A 20,110-nucleotide genomic window follows, 5' to 3' on the forward strand; every position below is an offset into this window, starting at 1 on the left:
TAAGACAGACTTCCTGAATGAAAACCCACACAGCTATTTAGTAACACTGTACAATCCTATCAAGCAGGAGCATCGTTAATAGTTCGGTAACCATATTCCTGTATTAACTCACAGCTGCCATTTCCCTTCTTGCTCAGCGGCGAGCTAATTGAAGCTGTACAGAAGACATAACTACTTTCAGCTGTGTACGTTGTTCCCTGATCCCAGCCAAAGGCTGCATAATGGCAGGGAAGCTAATATTGCACGCTAAAGTTAGAAAATGGGTGGTGGGGTGGAGATTCATCTTTGCTAAAGGAGGTGTAAGGCACTCCTTCCCTTTGCTAGCCTGCAGGTCACCCTTGGGCAAGGTGTAGTCCCAGATCAGGGTCACATGAAGTCATGGGAGCAGGTGATGGACGGTCGTATGAGCAGCTGGTCCATGACACAAGTCCTGCTTATGTGACCACTGATGCCTGGCAGACAATCTCTGAAGAGTATTGATAATGGTTGGGGTCACCTGTCTTGTAAAGACACCGCCCAGAAGAAGGCAAACCACTTCTGTAGAAAATTTTGCCAAGAACAATCATGGTCGTGGCAAAACCGTGATCCCCTGTGTCATATGATATGGCACATAATGAAAAAACGAAAGTTAGAGTCTGAAAAGACTAATCAGACAAGGTTTCTTGACACTCGATGACTTCTTAAAGGTACGTGCCAATAGCTTGCTCGGCGTATTAAAACAGTCTGCAGTGATCACTCTTTTCACTCAATGTCTATTCATTGGGATTTGCAATTTGCTTGCGCCTGCCAGAATGGAGCTTAACGTACAGTAAGTGATTAAAGGAGACCGTGATAGCACGGGACACACATGCTTCCTTTGGAAATGCTGATGCGTTTCTTTTGACTGGGATTAATAACACGTAAGGTACTGCAGGATACTGCACTGTATTTAAATCCTCAGCTTCTTGATCTCAAATAATAACATACTCATCATTAGCAGCACTATCTAATGTTCAAACAGAGATGGTGAGGTACTAATATGCCAAGTGAACAATGTCACCACCTCGAGCTCTCACTTTCCATTCATCACCCCACCCCCGCCGAACCCCTTTATCACATTTCACTCTTTCCCCTTCAAACAACTACACTCTGGTCAAAAGGATGCAAGCTCCAAGCACGTCACAGCCCCCTCCAAGTCTCTCAATTAAAGATCCCATACTACATCCGTGAGACTTTATAATGAGAACTAGTGAGAACTTCAGATGTTTCAGTGAACACCGCTTCTCAGCCTGGACAATGAACCTGGGGCCTTATTGTTTTAGTAACACCGTGGGCCACAGTAAACATCCAGAACTCAAAAAGGCCTCATAGCACACTAGTAATAGCCACTGGTCTTTGTTTTCTAGCGTCAAAATGACCATATTGATTTAAAATTAGGATCATCAACATCAATAAGTGAAACTACTTTCTGATGAGATTACAGTAATCCTATAGTGGAACATAAACAATGGTCAGTTTCTGTCCCTGGCAGATACCCTTGGGTATTAGCCATTAAAGACTGTCCTTAATTTCTGCAATCCGTCATATTAAGGCAATAGCAAAGGCATTCCAACTTGACCACTGCTCAAGTTAAATTGCGAGCGATTACAGAGTTGCATACATACAAACTTCCATTGACAGGGTAATGTGGAGAGATTAATTTCCATCAGCCCTCTTTTTTTAACAACAAATCTGGTGAATATGAAGTAGCACACAAGACATACAGGCTGCTCGGCTAAGGGAAGGGGGTCAGTAGAGAATAATTAAAATGCTTTAGTGGATTGTGCACAAACTACCTATTTCTGGCTTCATCGTTGCTTGGGTGTTAGGATCAGTTGTTGCTGGTACCACACATTGCATTGGGTCTACAGCTTTTTGACTACTCTTCTGCAGAGTGAAGGGAGCAGCTCGCTTCATACCTGCTAGTGCTGGGTGAACGGGACCAGACCCATTTAAGTTTTTCACTGGAAGGGCAGGTACCCTGCAAGAAATCAAATACAGACCATTAGCATCCTCAACACAGATTTCATTCACTCTCAGTACATTTATTACATTTTCTTTTTAGCCAGTCTACATATCAGAATCACTGTATACATTTCACATTTGCTATCTCAGAAGAATTTATTCAGGCAGTGCTTGAAGTCCAACATTGTGATTGGTCAAATACTGTAAGTTGAAGCCTATTGACAAATGCCAGCATTGATTAAGGATCCATCAAAAGATCCTTTCCATGCTTGAATAAGTGTGAACTAAATGCCCCCGTTAGCTTTTGTCTGCTGATTTTTGAGATCTATCATGTTACTTGTAGCCGATAAAGAGACTCATAAAATGTCACAAAGGGTTTAAAGAAAGCTGCTGAAGCCATGACTGATTAGCAATAAAAGACTGTACTGTGAAAAGGGAGGAAAGCGGGTCAATGCAAAGTCACAGCTGCAGTCTTCAGATTCCTCCATGTTGCTGGGTCTGAACTCCAGGAACTCCTTATCCAGCAGCACTGTGGGAGGAGGCCCATACCCTGCATTGATTCAGGAGCTTTGAAATCGCTGTATATGGCAGCGGATATCAACAACACTAAAGCATTCCACAAATCCGGCAAACTTTCTTTTCCAAAATCTGAGGTAACAGAATTAAATAACTTAGAAAGCTTGGTATCCAAACGTCAAACTGAACTACCAATCATGGCTTCAGGCTTCGATTTACAGCATTGACCAATCAAAATGGTTCAAGCACACATTAACTTTACAATATTGCCCTACTTGCCCTCGGATCACAACAGTATGGTCCATTATACTGAATAATTATCAGTGTACAACTATCTCCCGCCATTCTTGAAATTGCACTAACTGGGTTCTAGTCAAATTTCTTTTTTAAAAAAAAGTCTCGAAGCAAATTTATCAAATTTCAACTTGAGGTGACAAAATTAAACAACTTGATCTCTAAATATGAAACTGAACTACTAATCAACTCCATTAAAAATAAATTATTTCTACCAGAAGACTGAAGGTATTTTAAAAAAAAATTTATTTATTGAGATACAGCACGGAATAGACCCTTCCAGCCCTTTGAGCCACGCTGCCCAGCAATCCTTCAATTTAATCTAAGCCTAATTTACAATGACCAATTAACCTACCAACCAGTAGGTCTTTGGACTGCAAGGAGAAACTGGAGCACATGGAGGAAACACATGGTCACGGGGAGAATGTACAAATTTCACTCTTTCCAGATAGTAGGTTATGGTCGGTTACATTAACATTAAAAAACCAGGCACAGCTTTAAAAAGTCTGCAACACAGTACACTTCTTCATGCTGAAATGTTCCACTAATTAAGATAGTAGAGCTTAAAGACAGAAACTAGTAACTTAGGCAACATGGGCCATATTTTGGAAACAGTATTTTTAAACTACATGTAAACGAATGCAGTGGAACATTATTTAAAGTCCATTTATCAGCAGTAATCTCAAAGAGTTAATCCAAATCAGGTATGAATATTTACTGGGAAACTATCCACAAAAAAAATCACAGCAAGTTCCAAGAATGAAAAGAAAATCAACACAGGAATTCCCCATATTTTAAAAAATACGTATATTTAATTATTATTTCACTCTGACCTGACCCCACAAACATAGAAGCAACCCTTTAGGTTGGCAGCCTCTGGCAACCCCTTTAAGGATGCTCACTTGGGTCAGCTGGTATGGTGCCAATCACATTTGAGGTGGTGAAATGTGGCTGGCACTAGCTACAGGAATATGCAGGCCATTATCAGCAGAACATTTTTATTTCCAGCATGGGGCCTGGATGTGAATGTTTTGCCTGTGATGAAAGGAAAGTGGAACGTTCACAGACACAGCACTTTTGACAGTTTCTGGATATCTAAAAGAGCTAAACTGACAATGGTATAATTTGCAATGGTGTCAGCCTAATAGTGGAGGAATATGTTGTATACACTGAGCCCTCCTCAGACAATCCACTTGAAACTACAAAGTCATCACTGAATTTCTAGACAATGGTGAAAACGTCTTAATTCAGACTGCTGTTACTATGGAGTCATTGACCTACACAGCATAGCAACAGGCTCCTGGGCGCAACTACTTCACACCAACTAGGTTGTCTATATTTGTAGCCTGCATTTGACCCCGATCCCTCTAAACCAGGGTTCCCAATCTTTTTTATGCCATGGATCTCTATCATTAACTGAGGGGAACTCCTGCCCTAAACCCTTCCTATTGATGTACTTGTTCAAGTGTCTTTAAATGTCATAACTTCACCTGTCTTTACCACTTCCTCTGTCAGCCTGTTCCATATACTCACCACCTTCCATGTGGAAACTTTCTTTTTTTTTCTTTTTCAATCTTTTTTATTAGTTTCAATATCAAACAGATTACAAAAAGTAAGTACATAATAATTGGGATTATATTAATTGATAATTATTGGAATTTACAGTCAGGTAACACATGGTTAGAAACATCCCAAAATCACACAGATTAACAACAAAATATATAAGGAGTAAATGTCACAAAAAAACAGAAAAAGAGAAAAAAAAATCCCCTAAAAAAAAACTAATCTACCCAAACTAAAGAAAAAAAAGGGGCTATTTTGATACCTCAGATAAAACCAATAGTGTCGCCACTTCCGCTCCTCTCCCCATATAATGAAATCACAAAATAGATTTGGCAAGGGTCAAATTACATCATGTGGAAGTATTTGAATAAATGGTCTCCAAGTCTCATCAAATTTATTAGATGGGTCAAAAATGACACTTCTAATTTTTTCAAGATTTAAACAAGATATAGTTTGAGAAAACCAATGAAATGTAGTAGGAGGATTAATCTCTTTCCAATTCAATAGTATGGATCTTCTAGCCATTAAAGTAACAAAAGCAATCATCCGACAAACTGAAGAGGTCAAATAATGTTTTTCTATCATTGGTAAACCAAAAATGGCAGTAATAGGATGAGGTTGTAAATCAATATTCAAGACAGTGGAAATAATATCAAAAATATCATCCCAATATTTCTTCAATAAAGGACAAGACCAAAACATATGAGTTAATGAAGCTATTTCAGAATGACATCTATCACATATAGGGTTTATATAAGAATAATAACGAGCTAGTTTATCCTTGGACATATAAGCCCTGTGTACAACCTTAAACTGTATCAATGCATGTTTAGCACAAATACAGGAAGAATTAACTAATTGAAATTTTTTTTGCCATTTCTCAGTAGGTAAGGTAAGCTTAAGTTTCCTTTCCCAGTCATTCTTAATTGTATTGGAAACATCCGAATTAATTTTCCTTATATTATAAATAATTGCAATTGAACCTTTCTGAAAAAGGTTTAAATCCAAAATTTTTTCCAATATATCAGTGGAATATAAAATCAGAAAAGTAGTAAGAACAGTATTTAAAAAGTTTCTAATCTGTAAATATCTAAAAAAAAATGTGATCTAGGTAAATTATATTTATTAGATAATTGTTCAAAAGACATAAAACAATTATCAGAAAATAAATCAGAAAAACTTATTATACCTTTTGTTTTCCAGACCAAATATGCTTGATCCAAAAAAGGTTGAAAAAGAAAGTTGGATATAATAGGGCTAGTTAAAATAAATTGATTCAGTCCAAAACATTTTCAAAACTGGAACCATATTCGAAGAGTATATTTAACTATTGGGTTATCCATTTGTTTGTCCAGTTTAGAGAAGTCAAAAGGAAGTGGGGTCCCTAAAATGGAACCCAATGAAAATCCTGAGACAGAATTACATTCAAGATTAACCCATTGTGGACTTGAAACTGTATCCCAATTCCATGTCCAAAATTTTAAATAACGAATATTAATCGCCCAATAGTAGAATCTAAAATTTGGCAATGCTAAGCCACCCTCCTTTTTGGGCTTCTGTAAGTATCTTTTACCTAGTCTAGAATTTTTATTCTGCCATATGTATGAGGAAATTTTTGAATCAACCTTATCAAAAAAGGATTTTGGAATAAAAATTGGCAAAGCTTGAAATAAACATAGAAACTTGGGTAAAATAATCATCTTAACAGCATTGAAATTAAAACCTTTCAGTGAATCAATAAACAGCAGTTCTGGTTAAAAGCACAGAACCATGGTATTATGATCATAGGCTTTCCAAAAATATTTACAGCAAGGGTTCCCAACATTTTTTGATGCCATGGACCCTTACCAATAACTGAGGGGTTCGTGACACCCCGATTTACAGGAACAGTGGGACACAAGGGGCTTATTCCAAGCAGCTGTACAGATATCCCATCGGGTGGCATCATATAGGAAGATGGAAATTCATCCTTGGGTTTAATTAAATGTGCTACAGGATATCTGCCTACTCTTCCTCACTGACTCTCTACATGCAGCATCTACCTGTACACCAACTGCACCAATACCCCACACCACAACCCACCACCAAACTAGTTTTCACCCTCCTCAACAGCTCTAGCAAAACCTGCCCGCAAAGATATTGGTCCCCCTCTGCTTCAGGTCTAACCCGTCCTTTTTGTCCAGGTCATACCTTCCCCAGAAGAAACCCCAATGATCCACAAATTTGAAACCCTGCCCCCTGCACCAATTAAAAACAAGAGAAAATCTGCAGCTGCTAGAAATCCAAGCAACACACACGAAATGCTGGAGGAACTCAGCAGGCCAGGCAGCATCTGTGGAACAGAGTAAACAGTTGATGTTTCAGGCCGAGACCCTGCACCAGTTTCTCAGCCACGCTAAATCGTTCTATGCTTACCTTCACTGGTGCTCAGTACAAGTAGCAATACGGAGATCATTACCCTTGAGTTCTTGCTTATCTTGCCTTTCCTACCTACCCTCTTACACTCTCTCTTTAGGACCTCATCCCTTTTCCTACCTATATCGTTGGTACCAATACGTACCACGGCTTCTGGCTGCTGACCCTCCCCCTTTAGAACGCTGTGAGGTCGACCTGAGATGTTCCAGCATTTTCTGTTTTTGTTCAGGTTTTGGTGCAAGTTACACCAGCATCTATTCCAGAGCTTTGGATGACCTCAAGTTTCTGAAAGGTGAAACAGGAGAAGGCAGGTGGGTGTTGATTGGAATAGGCAGGGCCAGAGATGGTAATAGCACAGATGAAGGTTCTAGCAGTAGATATCTGAGGCAGGGGAACAACTGGGCAATGTTGAAATGGTTCAGATAGGACTGAAATGCACAGAGGTCAGTTTGGAGTCACGTACCACACCAGAGTTGAAAACAGCCTGCTTCAGTGACCTGTGGCTGCCAGGGATAAGAGAAGAATAGAATTAGACACGACAAAGCAGTTTGTGACTGAGATCTAAGGCAGTACTAAGTTGGAGGACTTTGCTGATCGTTCTGTACTGTTACTGAACAGGCCAGTTTGATGGTTCAGAGAGAGCAGAGAATGTCGGTGTTTACAAGCAATATTTTATTAGAAATTAGAGAGGGTGGAGGGAGAAAATCAAGAGGTCTGGCTAAGGCTAGATCTTTGAGGGGAAGCAGGAAATGAGATATTAGTGCAGGCGATCTTCTGGATAGGTAAGCATGGTACCAGGCCAGTGCAGACCCATTCAGAATCCTGGCGATAGAGGAAGTTCACTTGTGAGTCTGTTGGGGTCATCTACTGTATTCAGTGCTCCCAGTGAGACCTCCTGCATATCGGTGAGTTCCAATTTCAATTCATCTTCCCATTCCCATTCTGATAGGTCAGTCCTTGGCCTCCTGTTTCCCCCTCGCTGATCTTATCTCCTTACCCGCCCATCACCTCTCTCTGGTGCTCCTCCTCCTTCCCTTTCTTCCATGGCCTTTTTGTCCTCTCCTGTCAGGTTCCCCCTTTTTCAGCCCTCTATCTCTTTCACCAATCAGCTTCCCAGCTCCTTACTTCACCCTCTCCCCCTCTCCTGGTTTCACCTATCACCTACTACCTTGGACTTCTTCCTCCCCTCCCACCACCTTCTTACTCTGACTTCTCATCTATCTTTCCAGTCTTGATGAAGGGTCTCAGCCCAAAATGTCAACTGTTTATTCTTTTCCATAGACGCTGCCTGGCCTGCTGAATTCCTCCAGCATTTTGAGAGTGTTGCAATAGAGGGAGTTATTATAGTCACGCCAAAGTTTGCAGAGAAGTTTGGAAAGAAACAGCATGGATTATCTTTGTCAATGGTCACGTCAAATGCCATTGTGACTTCCATAAGAGCAGGAACAGAAAACTGGCTGGAAGTATTTGGAATTTCTAGGGAACACTTTAATGGATTTGGGATATTTGAGGATTTGAAAATCAACAGGACGTGTAACAATAGAGAAAGCCAGCACTGCTTTTCTGAGGCAGAGTGATAGGGGCAGATCTGAAGAGAGAGCTACTGGCCAACACTGCAATCATTAAAGAAGTCTGAGTTATCATTCTGTGGGAATGAGATCAAGGAACCAGGAAGCAATAGGTGGGCCATGTATGTAGTCAAGGTGGGAGGGGAAGTTGGAGGGTGGGTTGCACATTTTTGAATGGTACAGAAGAGACCTTAGACTAAGTTCAGACCTGTGGACTAAGAAGAGTGAAGCAACAGCTGATTAGCTATTCTCAGTCACAAAATAGTCCACAGACTCCTTGCATTTGGAGCTGAGGGTGGATAAACAAGGGGAAGTTACTGTTATCCCTGCATGCATTAAAATTTTTGAATTAATGATTAGTCAGACAAATGACCGACCTTCATGCAAGAAAGCCTCATCCACACATTATCCAGATTCATGCAGACGATTCCTTGGCATAAGATTTACCAGTGTTTAATCTTTCCACTCAACAAGACTTCAACAACATAATTGTTCTTTCAAGGCAAGGACAGCCCGCTATAAACAAACTCCTTGGGCTTGACTGTACCTTGGTGGTTTCTGTCTTAACAGCCTGATTTTTCTCCATATCTCTGGGCAACACTAGAGCCCAGAAAGCCTCTCATCAGAATCTGAGCACTCTCAAACTCTTTCCGAATAATCAAGCGGCAATCTTGTGGCTTGAAACAATGCATCTTGCAAAGGACCTTTGCAGACAGCTGCCGTACGTCTGGGAGTACAACAGCGGCCACCACTGAAAGCACTTACCCCCTTTGCAAAGAAATCTTCATCTTCCTTAAAGCAGCAATCTGGAATTGTGTACTAATGTTCCCCTTCAGATATGGCTCTTTCCTTAAATGGATGCAGGTATAAAACAAACCACCCTGTGAGTCACTGGCTGTGTCTAGATTAGTTTTATAAAGCAGTTTAATCCCGTCCATCACCGTAACTTCAGTGACATCACAACCAGCCTTGTGCGTAATGTGGCATGTGTAGAGATTAACAGGGAATCAGCCACATTTTCGTTCGTAAACAAGCCACTCCTGCAGGCACGTACGCATGTATTAAGCCCGGCTTTTCCATTACTACGTGTCAGACAAAAACAACTGACCTTCTCATTCAAAAAAAAATCGAACATAAACAAATACAACTGGATGCTGTTGGCTGGCAGTGAATCTTCCATGATTCAAAATCCACCATTGTTTAATGTCATTTCCAGTACACAAGTGTAAAGGAGAATGAAATAATTGTTACTCAGATCTGAAGCAGCACAAAAAAAACACAATAACATAAAGAACACCATAATATAAAAAACACACTAACTAAATGCGTAAGGGAGCTTATATATTTAGATTGATTGTATGTCTGTAAGGTTATGTTGGGCACAGGAGTGTCTGTATATAAAGGTGACTGACGGAATGATAAAGTAGTGGCGGTTGGGAATGTGGAGAGGTGGGTTTGTGGGTGGGAGTGTTGATCAGCTTTACTGCTGGGGGAAAGTAACTGTTTTTCAGGCTGGTGGTCTTAGTGTGGCTGCTATGTAGCCTCATCCCTGATGGGTGTGCGATCGCGGGACCGTTGCAGGAGGAGGAGCGAGGAGCTCGGGGCTCGGGAGAGCGCTGAGTGCTGGGAAGCAGCTGAAGAGCTGAGGTGAGTGTGCTTTAAAAGCATGGAGGGCAACTGAAGGGTTAATCAGAGTGTTGATTAGAGGGAGTGAGTACTTGAGGTAATTGGCAGGGACAAATAAAAGGAGGGGTAACTGAAGAGGAGCGGCCAGTGTGTGAGTGGCTCAGGGTAGGAGTGGAGCTTTGAGGCTTCGGCGAGCAGAGGCTGAGAACGAGCTTGCTCCCAGTGAGGTAAGGCCGGGTGAGTTCCTTTAATTAATCTAATTAACTTAGGAGTAGATAATGGAGGCAGCAGTTAGGGCAGTCGAGTGCTCTGTATGCAGTATGTGGGAAGTCAGGAACAGCACAATTGTCCCTGATGACTACACCTGTAAAAAGTGCATCCGGCTGCAGCTCCTGACAAACCGAGTTAGGGAGCTGGAGCTGGATGAACTTCGGATCATCGTGAGGCAGAAATAGACAGGAGTTTCAGGGAAATAGTCACCACTAAAAGTCAGGAGGCAGGTAGCTGGGTGACTGTCAGGAGAGGGAAGGGGAACAGACAGAAAGAGCAGAGCACCCCTGTGGCCGTTCCCATCAACAATAAGTATACCATTTTGGATACTGTTGGTGGGGACAACCTACCAGGGACAAATTGCAGTGGTCGCGTCTCTGTCACCGAGACTGGACCCTCAGCTCAGAAAGGAAGGAGGGAAAAGAGGAGAGCAGTAGTGATAGGGGATTCGATAGTTAGGGGGACAGATAAGAGGTTCTGTGGGAGAGATCGAGAATCCCGGATGGTCTGTTGCCTCCCTGGTGCCAGGGTCCACGATATCTCGGATCGAGGTCTCGGTATTCTCAGGAGGGAAGGTGAGCAGCCGGATGTCATGGTCCATGTAGGGACCAATGACGTGGATAGGAAGAAGGAGGAGGTCCTGAAAGGGGAGTTAGGGAGTTAAGTGCAAAGTTGAAGGACAGGACCTCCAGGGTTGCAATCTCAGGATTGCTACCCGTGCCACGTGCTAGTGAGGCTAGAAATAGGAAGATGATGCAGCTAAATACGTGGCTAAGGAGATGATGCAGGAGGGAGGGCTTCATGTTTCTGGACAATTGGGCTTTGTTCCAGGGAGGGTGGGACCTGTTCCAACGGGACAGTTTGCACCTGAAATGGAGGGGGACAAACACCCTTGTGGGAAGGTTTGCTAGTGCTGCTCCAGGGGGTTTAAACTAGATATGCAGGGGGAGGGGAACCAGAGTGTTGGAGTAGATAATGAAGTGGAGGAGGATAAAGGTCATGCGAAGACTGCATGTACAGACAGAAAATAAAGGTTTGTATGTGATAGAAATGTTCTCAGGTGCATCTACTTCAATGCAAGGAGTATTGTAGGTAAGGCAGATGAGCTTAGGGTGTGAATTGGCACGTGGGATTACAACATTATTGCTATTAGTGAGACTTGGTTGCAGGAGAGACAGGACTGGCAGCTTAATGTTCCGGGGTTCCCTTGTTTCAGACGTGATAGAGGGGGAGGGATGAAAGGGGGAGGAGTGGCATTACTAGTCAGGGAAAATATCACAGCTGTGCGTAGGCAGGACGGCCCAGAGGGCTTGTCTGCAGAGGCCATATGGGTGGAGCTGAGGAACAGGAAAGGTGTGACCACACTAATAGGGTTGTATTATTGACCGCCCAATAGTCAGAGAGAATTGGAGGAGCAAATCTGTACAGAGATAGCAGACCGATGTAAGAAACAGAAAGTTGTAATAGTAGGGGATTTTAACTTTTCACATATTGACTGGGACTCCCACATTGTGAAAGGGCTGGATGGCTTGGAGTTTGTCAAATGTGTTCAGGAAAGTTTTTTAAATCAATATATAGAGGTACCAACGAGAGAGGATGCAATACTTGATCTCCTATTAGGGAACCAGACAGGTCAGGTGACAGAAGTATGTGTCGGTGAACATTCTGGGTCCAGTGACCATAATGTTATTAGTTTCAAGTTAATTATGGATAAGGATAGGTCTGGTCCTCGAGTTGAAGTTCTAAATTGGAGAAGGGCCAATTTTGTGGAAATGAGAAAGGTTCTAGGAAGAGTGGATTGGAATCAGTTGTTTTCTGGCAAGGATGTGTTCAGTAAGTGGAAGGCCTTCAAAAGCGAAATTTTGAGAGTGCAGAGTTTGCATGTTCCTGCCAGGATTAAAGGCAAAGTCAACAGGCACAGGGAACCTTGGTTTTCAAGGGATCTTAGCGATCTGGTTAAGAAAAAGAGAGAGGTGTATAGCAGCTATAGGCAACAAGGAACAAATGAGGTACTTGACGAGTATAGAAAATGTAAGAAAATACTAAAGTAAGAAAATCAGGAAGGCAAAAAGAAGACATGAGGTTGCTTTGGCAGATAATGTGAAGGTAAACCTGAAGAGTTTCTACAAGTATATTAAGAGTGAAAGGATAGTAAGGGACAAAATTGGTCCCCTAGAAGATCAGAGTGGTCGTCTATGTGTGGAACCTCACAAGATGGAGATCTTAAACAGTTTTTTTGCATCAGTATTTACTCAGGAAGCTGGCATAGCGTATATGGACGGAAGGGAAACAAGCCGTAGTGTCATGGAATATATAGAGATTAAAGAGGAGGAGGTGCTTGCTGTCTTATAGCGAATAAAAGTAGATAAATCCCCCAGGCCTGACCTGATATTTCTTTGGACCTTGAGAGAGACTAGTGTAGAAATTGCTGGGGCCCTGGCAGAAATATTTCAAATGTCTTTAGCCACGGGTGCAGTGCCAGAGGATTGGTGGGTAGCTCATGTTGTTCCGTTGTTTTAAAAAGGCTCCAAAAGTAAATCAGGTAATTACAGGCTGGTGAGCCTGACATCAGTAGTAGGTAAATTATTGGAAGGTGTTCTGAGAGATCGGATATACAAGGTCTGATTAAGGATAGTCAGCATGGCTTTGTGTGTGGTAGATTGTGTTTAACTAGTCTTGTAGAGTTTTTTGAGGAGGTTACCAAGAAAGTAGATGAAGGAAAGGCTGTGGATGTTGTCTACATGGAATTTAGTAAGGCCTTTGACAAGGTCCCACATGGGAGGTTAGTTCAGAAGGTTCAGACACTAGGTATCCATGGAGAGGTTGTAAACTGGATTCAAAATTGGCTGTGTGGGAGAAGAGAGAGAGTGATAGTGGATGATTGCTTATCAGACTGGAGGCATGTGACTAATGGTGTGCCTCAGGGATCTGTGCTGGGACCATTGTTGTTTTGTTGTCTATATCAGTGATCTAGATGATAATGTGGTAAATTGGATCAGTAAGTTTGCTGATGACACTAAGATTAGAGGTGTTGTGAACAGCAAGGAAGGCTTTCAAAGCTTGCAGAGGGATCTGGACCAACCGGAAAAATGGGCCAGAAAATGGCAGATGGAATTTAATGCAGACAAGTGTGAGGTGTTGTATTTTGGAAGCACAAATCAAGGTAGGACATGCACAGTAAATGGTAGGGCACTGAGGAGTGCGGAGGAACAAGGGGATCTGGGAGTTCAGATACATAATTCCCTGAAAGTGGCGTCACAGGTAGACAGGGTTGTAAAGAAGGCTTTTGGCATCCTGGCATTCATAAATCAAAGTATTGAGTATAGGAGTTGGAATGTTATGGGGAGGTTGTATAAGACATTGATGAGGCCAAATTTGGAGTATTGTGTGCAGTTCTGGTCACCTAACTATAGGAAGGATATCACTAAGATTGAAAGAGTGCAGAGAAGATTCACTAGGATGTTGCCGGGTCTTCAGGAGTTGAGTTACAGGGAAAGTTGAACAGGTTAGGACTTTATTCCTAGAAGAATGAGGGGAGATTTGATAGAGGTTTACAAAATTATGAGGGGTATAGACAGAGTAAATGCGAGTAGGCTCTTTCCACTTAGATTAGGAGAGATAAATATGAGCAATCATGGCTTTAGGGTGAAAGGGGAAAGGTTTAGGGGGAATATTAGGGGTAACTTCTTCATTCAGAGAGTGGTGGGAGTGTGGAACAAGCTGCCATCTGACATGGTAAATATGGGCTTACTCTTAGGTTTTAAGAATAAATTGGATCGATACGTGGATGGGAGAGGTCTGGAGGGTTAAGGACTGGGTGCAGGTCAATGGGACTAGCGGAATAAAGTTTTGGCACAGACTAGAGGGGCTGAATGGCCTGTTTTCTGTGCTGTAGTGTTCTAGGTTCTAAGCAGTCCAACAGCAGGGTGGATGGATCTTTCATGATGTCACTGGCCACTTTCTCATATCTGTCCTTGATGCCAGGTAGGCTGATGACAATGATGCACTGTCATTTATTAGTTTATTTAATAATATTCCCTTTCTTCCATCAGCTGGGCACCTCACACACACTCTTTGAGGAGATAGCAAGTCGCCAGCACTCTCTCCAGTCTGAAACACTAAAACGTCTGCTCACCATGCGGCCTCCTGGGAAGACTAAACACTGTTCGGTGAATTGATTTTCTGTATTCCTCCTCCTATCCGCCTCTATGCTCACTGTGGCCTTTTGCACTAACCAAAATTCCCTATTCCTGCGTGACCATACTGTTCTTGGCCACTTGTGGTGCCTCAAAAAAACAAAAAATCTTTGCTTATTTGCTGTCCATGACTGATCGGTCAAGTTTCAAAGAATGTTTGAGGGGGCAGAGGAGGGTGTTGTTATAGAGCAATATAGAGATATTCTTCACCGAAGGTTGCACATCTGGGCTACACCAGCTTGTGCATAAACATTTGAAGCAAACAATCATATATTTCCAAAGCCACGCACACAACATGCTGGAGGAAATCAGCAGGCCATTTAGCATCTATGGAAAAGTGTGCATAGTCGACATTTTGGGTCGAGACCCTTCATCAGGACTGTTAGAAAAAGATTCCCAGAGCTTGCAACATGAATAACTGAGACATCGTCACTCCAATTATAAGTGCACAACGGGCAAGATTTCTCAACCACTGCAGGAAATCTTGTTTAATAAACCATTCCAACTTTAAAATGAGTTGATGTCAAATCTGATTATTTATATGCAAATTCAGATTACTGAAGTTTATTTCTGGGTCAAGACTTTGCATGATAGATGGTTTCACTATGACTAATTATTGATATATATACATATAGCATAAATCAACAATTGCTGAGATATCAGATTCAAAAAGGGGTTGTAAGAAAAATATTTTGCTTGTTGTTCCAAAAGGCGTTTTACTTGAGGAGGACAACGACAGCCTATACTAGAACCACGCATTACATTTCGTTGATTGAATTACCAGCACTTGTGAAACAAACAGCAAGTCTGGTTCATTGAAAAGGGCCATCCTTGTATTTTCTCTGCACTCGAGCAAATAGTTCTGATGACATTTACACACTCTCTTCATCTATCCTCCCTTCAGATCCGACTCTGAGCATAGTTTCTGACCTGGCCCCACGGCACTGTAGTGTAGTGGTCAGCACAACTCTTTATAGTACCAGCGATTCGGGTTCAATTCCCGCCGTTGCCTGTAAGGAGTTTGTACGTTCTCCCCATGACCGCGTGGGTTTCCTCCGGGTGCTCTGGTTTCCTCCCACAATTCAAAGATGTACTGGTTGGTAGGTTAATTGTTCTTTGTAAATTGTCCCATGATTAGGCCTGGATTAAAGTTGGGGAATTGCTGGGCGGTGTGGCTTGGAGGGATGGAAACGTCTATTCAGTGCTGTATCTCAATAAATAAAATAAATATCTAACTTTGAATTCCGCTATCTCGCTGCTTTCTGTGCAAAGACGTTCCTCTGCTCTGAATGTTGGGATCTGGGGTGAGAGCTGATTTCACTCTTTCTCTGTGATGGTCACTCCTCTCTCCATGAGGCTGGGGCTATGAAGACTGCCCCTGCTGCTGTGCCTCATGCCTGCTAATATGACAAACTGATAAGGGAGGTTTTAGGCCTACTCTGGGCTGCTCTGGGGTTCAGAACTGAAGACTCAATTTGGTTTGGAATGTTGTTCGCTTCAATTGCTTGCATGATTTGTGTTTTTTTTTACTTTCTTGCACGTTGGGTGCTGTCTTTTGTTTTTATTTTTATTCTTTTTCTTTAATCGGGTTCCTTCGAGTTTCTTGCTTTGTGCTACCTGTCGGCAATCTCAAGGTTGCATAATTTATGCTTTCTTGGATAATAGATGTACTTGAATCATTTCCTGTTCTCCTTGTCCTCAGTCCCACCAGTAACGACAGACTGCTTGAATCTAACCTACCCCGTCCTTTCTTGATTTTAAACACTTTCATTATACTGCCTCATGATCAACACCACTCTAATTAAAAATAAATTTTCCATCTTAACATCCTTCTTCATACCAAGCTGCATTTTAGTGAATCTGTGTTGCGTCCCTTCTAAATTCTTTACACCCTTCCTGTGGCTGACAGCCCGATACAGGATACCGTAATCTAATTGACAGCTTATTAATTGTATAAATAGAATCTTCTGAGGCGTGCATGCCACTGACCCACTTGACCGATGCAGGATTACAGGGGGAGAAAGGTCGAAGACATGTAGATGGAAGATAAATGAGGACTGATCGCTTATGGCGACCAAGAATGAGTAGCGGCACTGGGTGTTCATTGGGAGTACAATGCATGTGAAGGCAACAGAGCAAGCTGAGAAGTGGTGAAGCCGAAAGTATTAATGAAGCTTTATAAAACATGGTTGAGGTTCAAGTGCAGCATCATCAGTTGAGGCGCTATATTCCAGATTTTTTTGGGGTGGCTACCAAAGGAGGTGCAAGGTGCTCCTTCCCTCCACAGGGCTGCAGGTCACCCTTGGGCAAGGTGTGGCACCTGCTTAGCCCCCCCACCCCGATCAGGGTCACGTGAAGCCATGGGAGCAGGTGGGGAATGGCCATATGAGCAGGTGGTACTGGTTTTGCAATCACTTCATCCTCTGAAGCATATTGATAAAGGCGAGCGCATCCCATCTTGTAAAGACACTGCCCAGAAGAGGGCAATGGCAAATTACTTCTGTAGAAATATTTGCCAAGGACAATCATGGTGATGGGACCATGATTGCCCACATCAAATGACACGGCACATAATGATGATGTCATATGACATGACGCATAATGGTGATGACGATATTCCAGGAAATGTATCAAGAGCATTAAGATGTGGTTTCAGGTGTATAATACTTCAGTTAGATATGGAGTCTAAAGAAGTTAGTGCTTCAGAAGAATATGTTGAAGATTAAAGTTTACCAAATCATAAACTTTTGGTATAAGATGGTGCTACCTAATGTGTGCAACAGTTCACTGGCAATTCAAAAGGCAAGAAATTTGTCTAAAAACGCCTTTTCTGAGGTAAATTTGGTAAACTACCACCCCAAACAATGAAGAAGCAGGCCAAGGTGAAGCTAATTGGAAGGGTGGGCCGTGCGGATGCATCACAAAGCCAAAGTGCAACGTGTTCACGGGGTCGCAGAGGGAGTTGGAGTGAGTGATTTGGAGAGTAGTCGAAGTGGAAGAGGTTTGATGCTCGTCCACCTAATCTGGGTGAAAGGTTGGAATGCTACAGGCGCCGAGCTGATTTGGCGATATCGAGAATGGCTTCAGGCTGCGCGGCCCAAGTGTGTCGCTGTGTCAGGATCCGGGTCCGAGAGCAAGGCACTACCCAGTGCTTGGACAATTAAAACTCTGGTCCAGATAGACGGGAAAGCCCGAGTGTCAGGATCAGAGGTGAGCGTCGGGCTGATTTTGCTCACTCTGCCGTGGTGTTCATTCCTCTGCCTGCAGCGCTGAGGCTGTGAAATGCTCCGGCGTCTGTCGTCTCTGCGAGTTTCGCTGCGTTTTTGTACTGCTAATACTGTATGATGGACTGAGATTGCACCTTGGGCCTGCTTCAGCTGCTCTGGCAGTAGATCGAAGAAATCAGTCTGTTTCAGAATGCTGTCATTTACTCCTTTTTTGTGTGTGTGTTTTCCCTCTTCTGCAGTGCAGTGGTTACGGTCTTTCTTTTTTAAATTAAGTTGTTTGGGTTTCTGGCTTTGTGGCTGTCCGTAAGCAATCAAATTCCAAGGTGTATAACTTATGCATTCTTTGATAATAAATGTACTTTGAATCTTTGCGTCTTTGAAAAGTAATGAGAAGCTGGCAGGACACGATGATACCTGAGGGTGTAGCTTTAACATATTTGATGAAAGCATTTTTGAGTGTGTTCTTACAATCAACAATGGCTTTGTCTAACTTTTAGAACATAGAACATAGAAAACCTACAGCACAATACAGGCCCTTCGGCCCACAAAGCTGTGCCGAATATTTCCTTACCTGGGAAATTATGATTATGTCTTTTAAACACAGCTGAAGGGAAATGGTATTTCCTGTTATCTTCATTGCCATTAATAGCAAAATTGAACAACATCTAAGCAGGTAGAATCTGTGCACCAGCTCTACGTAGCCCTGGTTTGATCAAACTTACAATACTTTGTCCAGTTCTAAACAGCATATCCTTCTAAAGAGATACACTGGCTTTGTAAGAAATTCAATCAATCAATTACTTAAGTGATACAATGTGGAATAGGCCCTTCCGGACCTTCAAGCTGCTCTGCCCCAGCAACCCCGACTTAACCCTAACCTAATCATGGGACAATTTACAATGACCAAATAACCTACCCAGTACGTCTCTGGGCTCCAGTTTCCTCCCACAGTCCAAAGACGTATTAAGTAGGTAAACTGAATGTACCTGAAATTATAAGCAGACTATTTCTCGAAGTTTAGAAGGCTGCAAACATATGAATTAGGACCAGCAATGGGACATTTGGTCCCTCTGGAATGCTCCACCATTTAATGAGTTCATAGCTTATCTGACAGTAACCTAATCAATATTCCAGCCTTTCCATGGTAACTTTGCCTTCTATCTATCCCTGCCTGAAAAACAGAACTTAAAAGGATCACACCCCTCTAAGAGGATACAAGCTGTTTCATATCTGCTGTAAACAGACAGCATTTTAATTTTAAGACTCCTGGTTATGGATTCATCTATTGTTATCTTTCACAATGATGTGTCACCTTATCCAATGCCTTCTGGAAATCCATATTACAGCATCTCTTTTATCCTTAGCACATGCAATACTATGCAAAAGGTATACATGTGTATGTGTGTGGGTTTTGTATGTATACAAAAATCTTAGGCCCATATATAGTGTATAGCTAGGGTGCCAAAGACTTGCACGGTACTCTATTAGTCAACATCGAGCGGAGAGCGAGTTTGTAAATCTGCTGGGTGTTGGGAATGACGAGGGTGGTGTACCGCAGGAGGTGTATGGGACTGGTGGCAGAGGAGTGCCCGGGTGGGGGGGGGGTGGGGAGGAGGGTGGCATGGGTATAGAGACGTCCAGCCCTGAGACAGCAAGCAGAGGGTCTTTTGTTTCCACATAATTGGTCTATTGATCATTACAAAATGCCTCTCTGGTGCTTCCCGATCTCCCCCTTCTCCCTTCCCCTTTTCCCAACCAGGACTCCCCTCTCCCTGTGCCCTTCCCACTCTCAGTCCATAATAGAGACCCATATCAGAATCACACTTATCATCACTCACATATGTCATGAAATTTTTTTTTGCAGCAATCCAGTGCAATACATAAAATTACTACAGTACTGTGCAAAAGTCTTAGGCATCCTATCAATATACTATATATATGTGTGTGTGTGTATATATATATATATATATCTTAGACTTTTGCACAGCACTCTATCAATTCTTCAAAGAAGTCCAAATAAATTGGTCAAACACTGATCTGTCCTGCTCTGATACTGCAGAATTCCATTCACATGGGACCAACCAAAATACTGTCCTCAAATACACATGATGACAAGTCTGGTGCTGTTGTTGTTTGGTGACCTTTACCTGAATGCCAGCTCCCTGACACCTCTTCAGACTTCCCACAAAACCATGACCCCACCACCAGTCTTGAGATCGTCACTAACACCAGTTTCTCAGAACTTCCCTCCACGAACTGCATCTTCCTAATCCATCAACCATTGACTTATATATGATTTCTGGCTAGCTTTATCTCATTCTAATTTATCTGCCTTTTTCACCTTTGAGTTATTTGTTACTTGCTGTTATAAATTCTGTCCAGTCCTCTGACCTGGCACTTAGCATTGTATGATTGTCCGCTGGTAAGTTTGTAATTTAGTTGAAATTTTCAA

The 20,110-nt window shown here is 42.3% G+C and overlaps 1 protein-coding gene across 7 annotated transcripts in view; it reads right to left on the bottom strand.

The window, feature by feature from the left end:
• LOC140190981 (E3 ubiquitin-protein ligase DTX1-like) overlaps positions 1 to 20,110 on the bottom strand; it is a 303,658-nt gene that overhangs the window by 30,944 nt on the left and 252,604 nt on the right. For 6 of the 7 annotated variants that reach the window (XM_072248001.1, XM_072248004.1, XM_072248006.1 and 3 more), the window contains exon 3: positions 1,938 to 1,999. In XM_072248001.1, the coding sequence (XP_072104102.1) occupies positions 1,938 to 1,999 (62 nt within the window). Of the gene's footprint in view, positions 1 to 1,814; positions 2,000 to 20,110 lie in introns of all 7 variants that reach the window. The other variant, XM_072248000.1, reaches the window with a different exon arrangement.

The sequence above is a fragment of the Mobula birostris genome, chromosome 31, assembly GCF_030028105.1.
Source record: "Mobula birostris isolate sMobBir1 chromosome 31, sMobBir1.hap1, whole genome shotgun sequence".
NCBI classification, from domain to species: Eukaryota; Metazoa; Chordata; class Chondrichthyes; order Myliobatiformes; family Myliobatidae; genus Mobula; species Mobula birostris.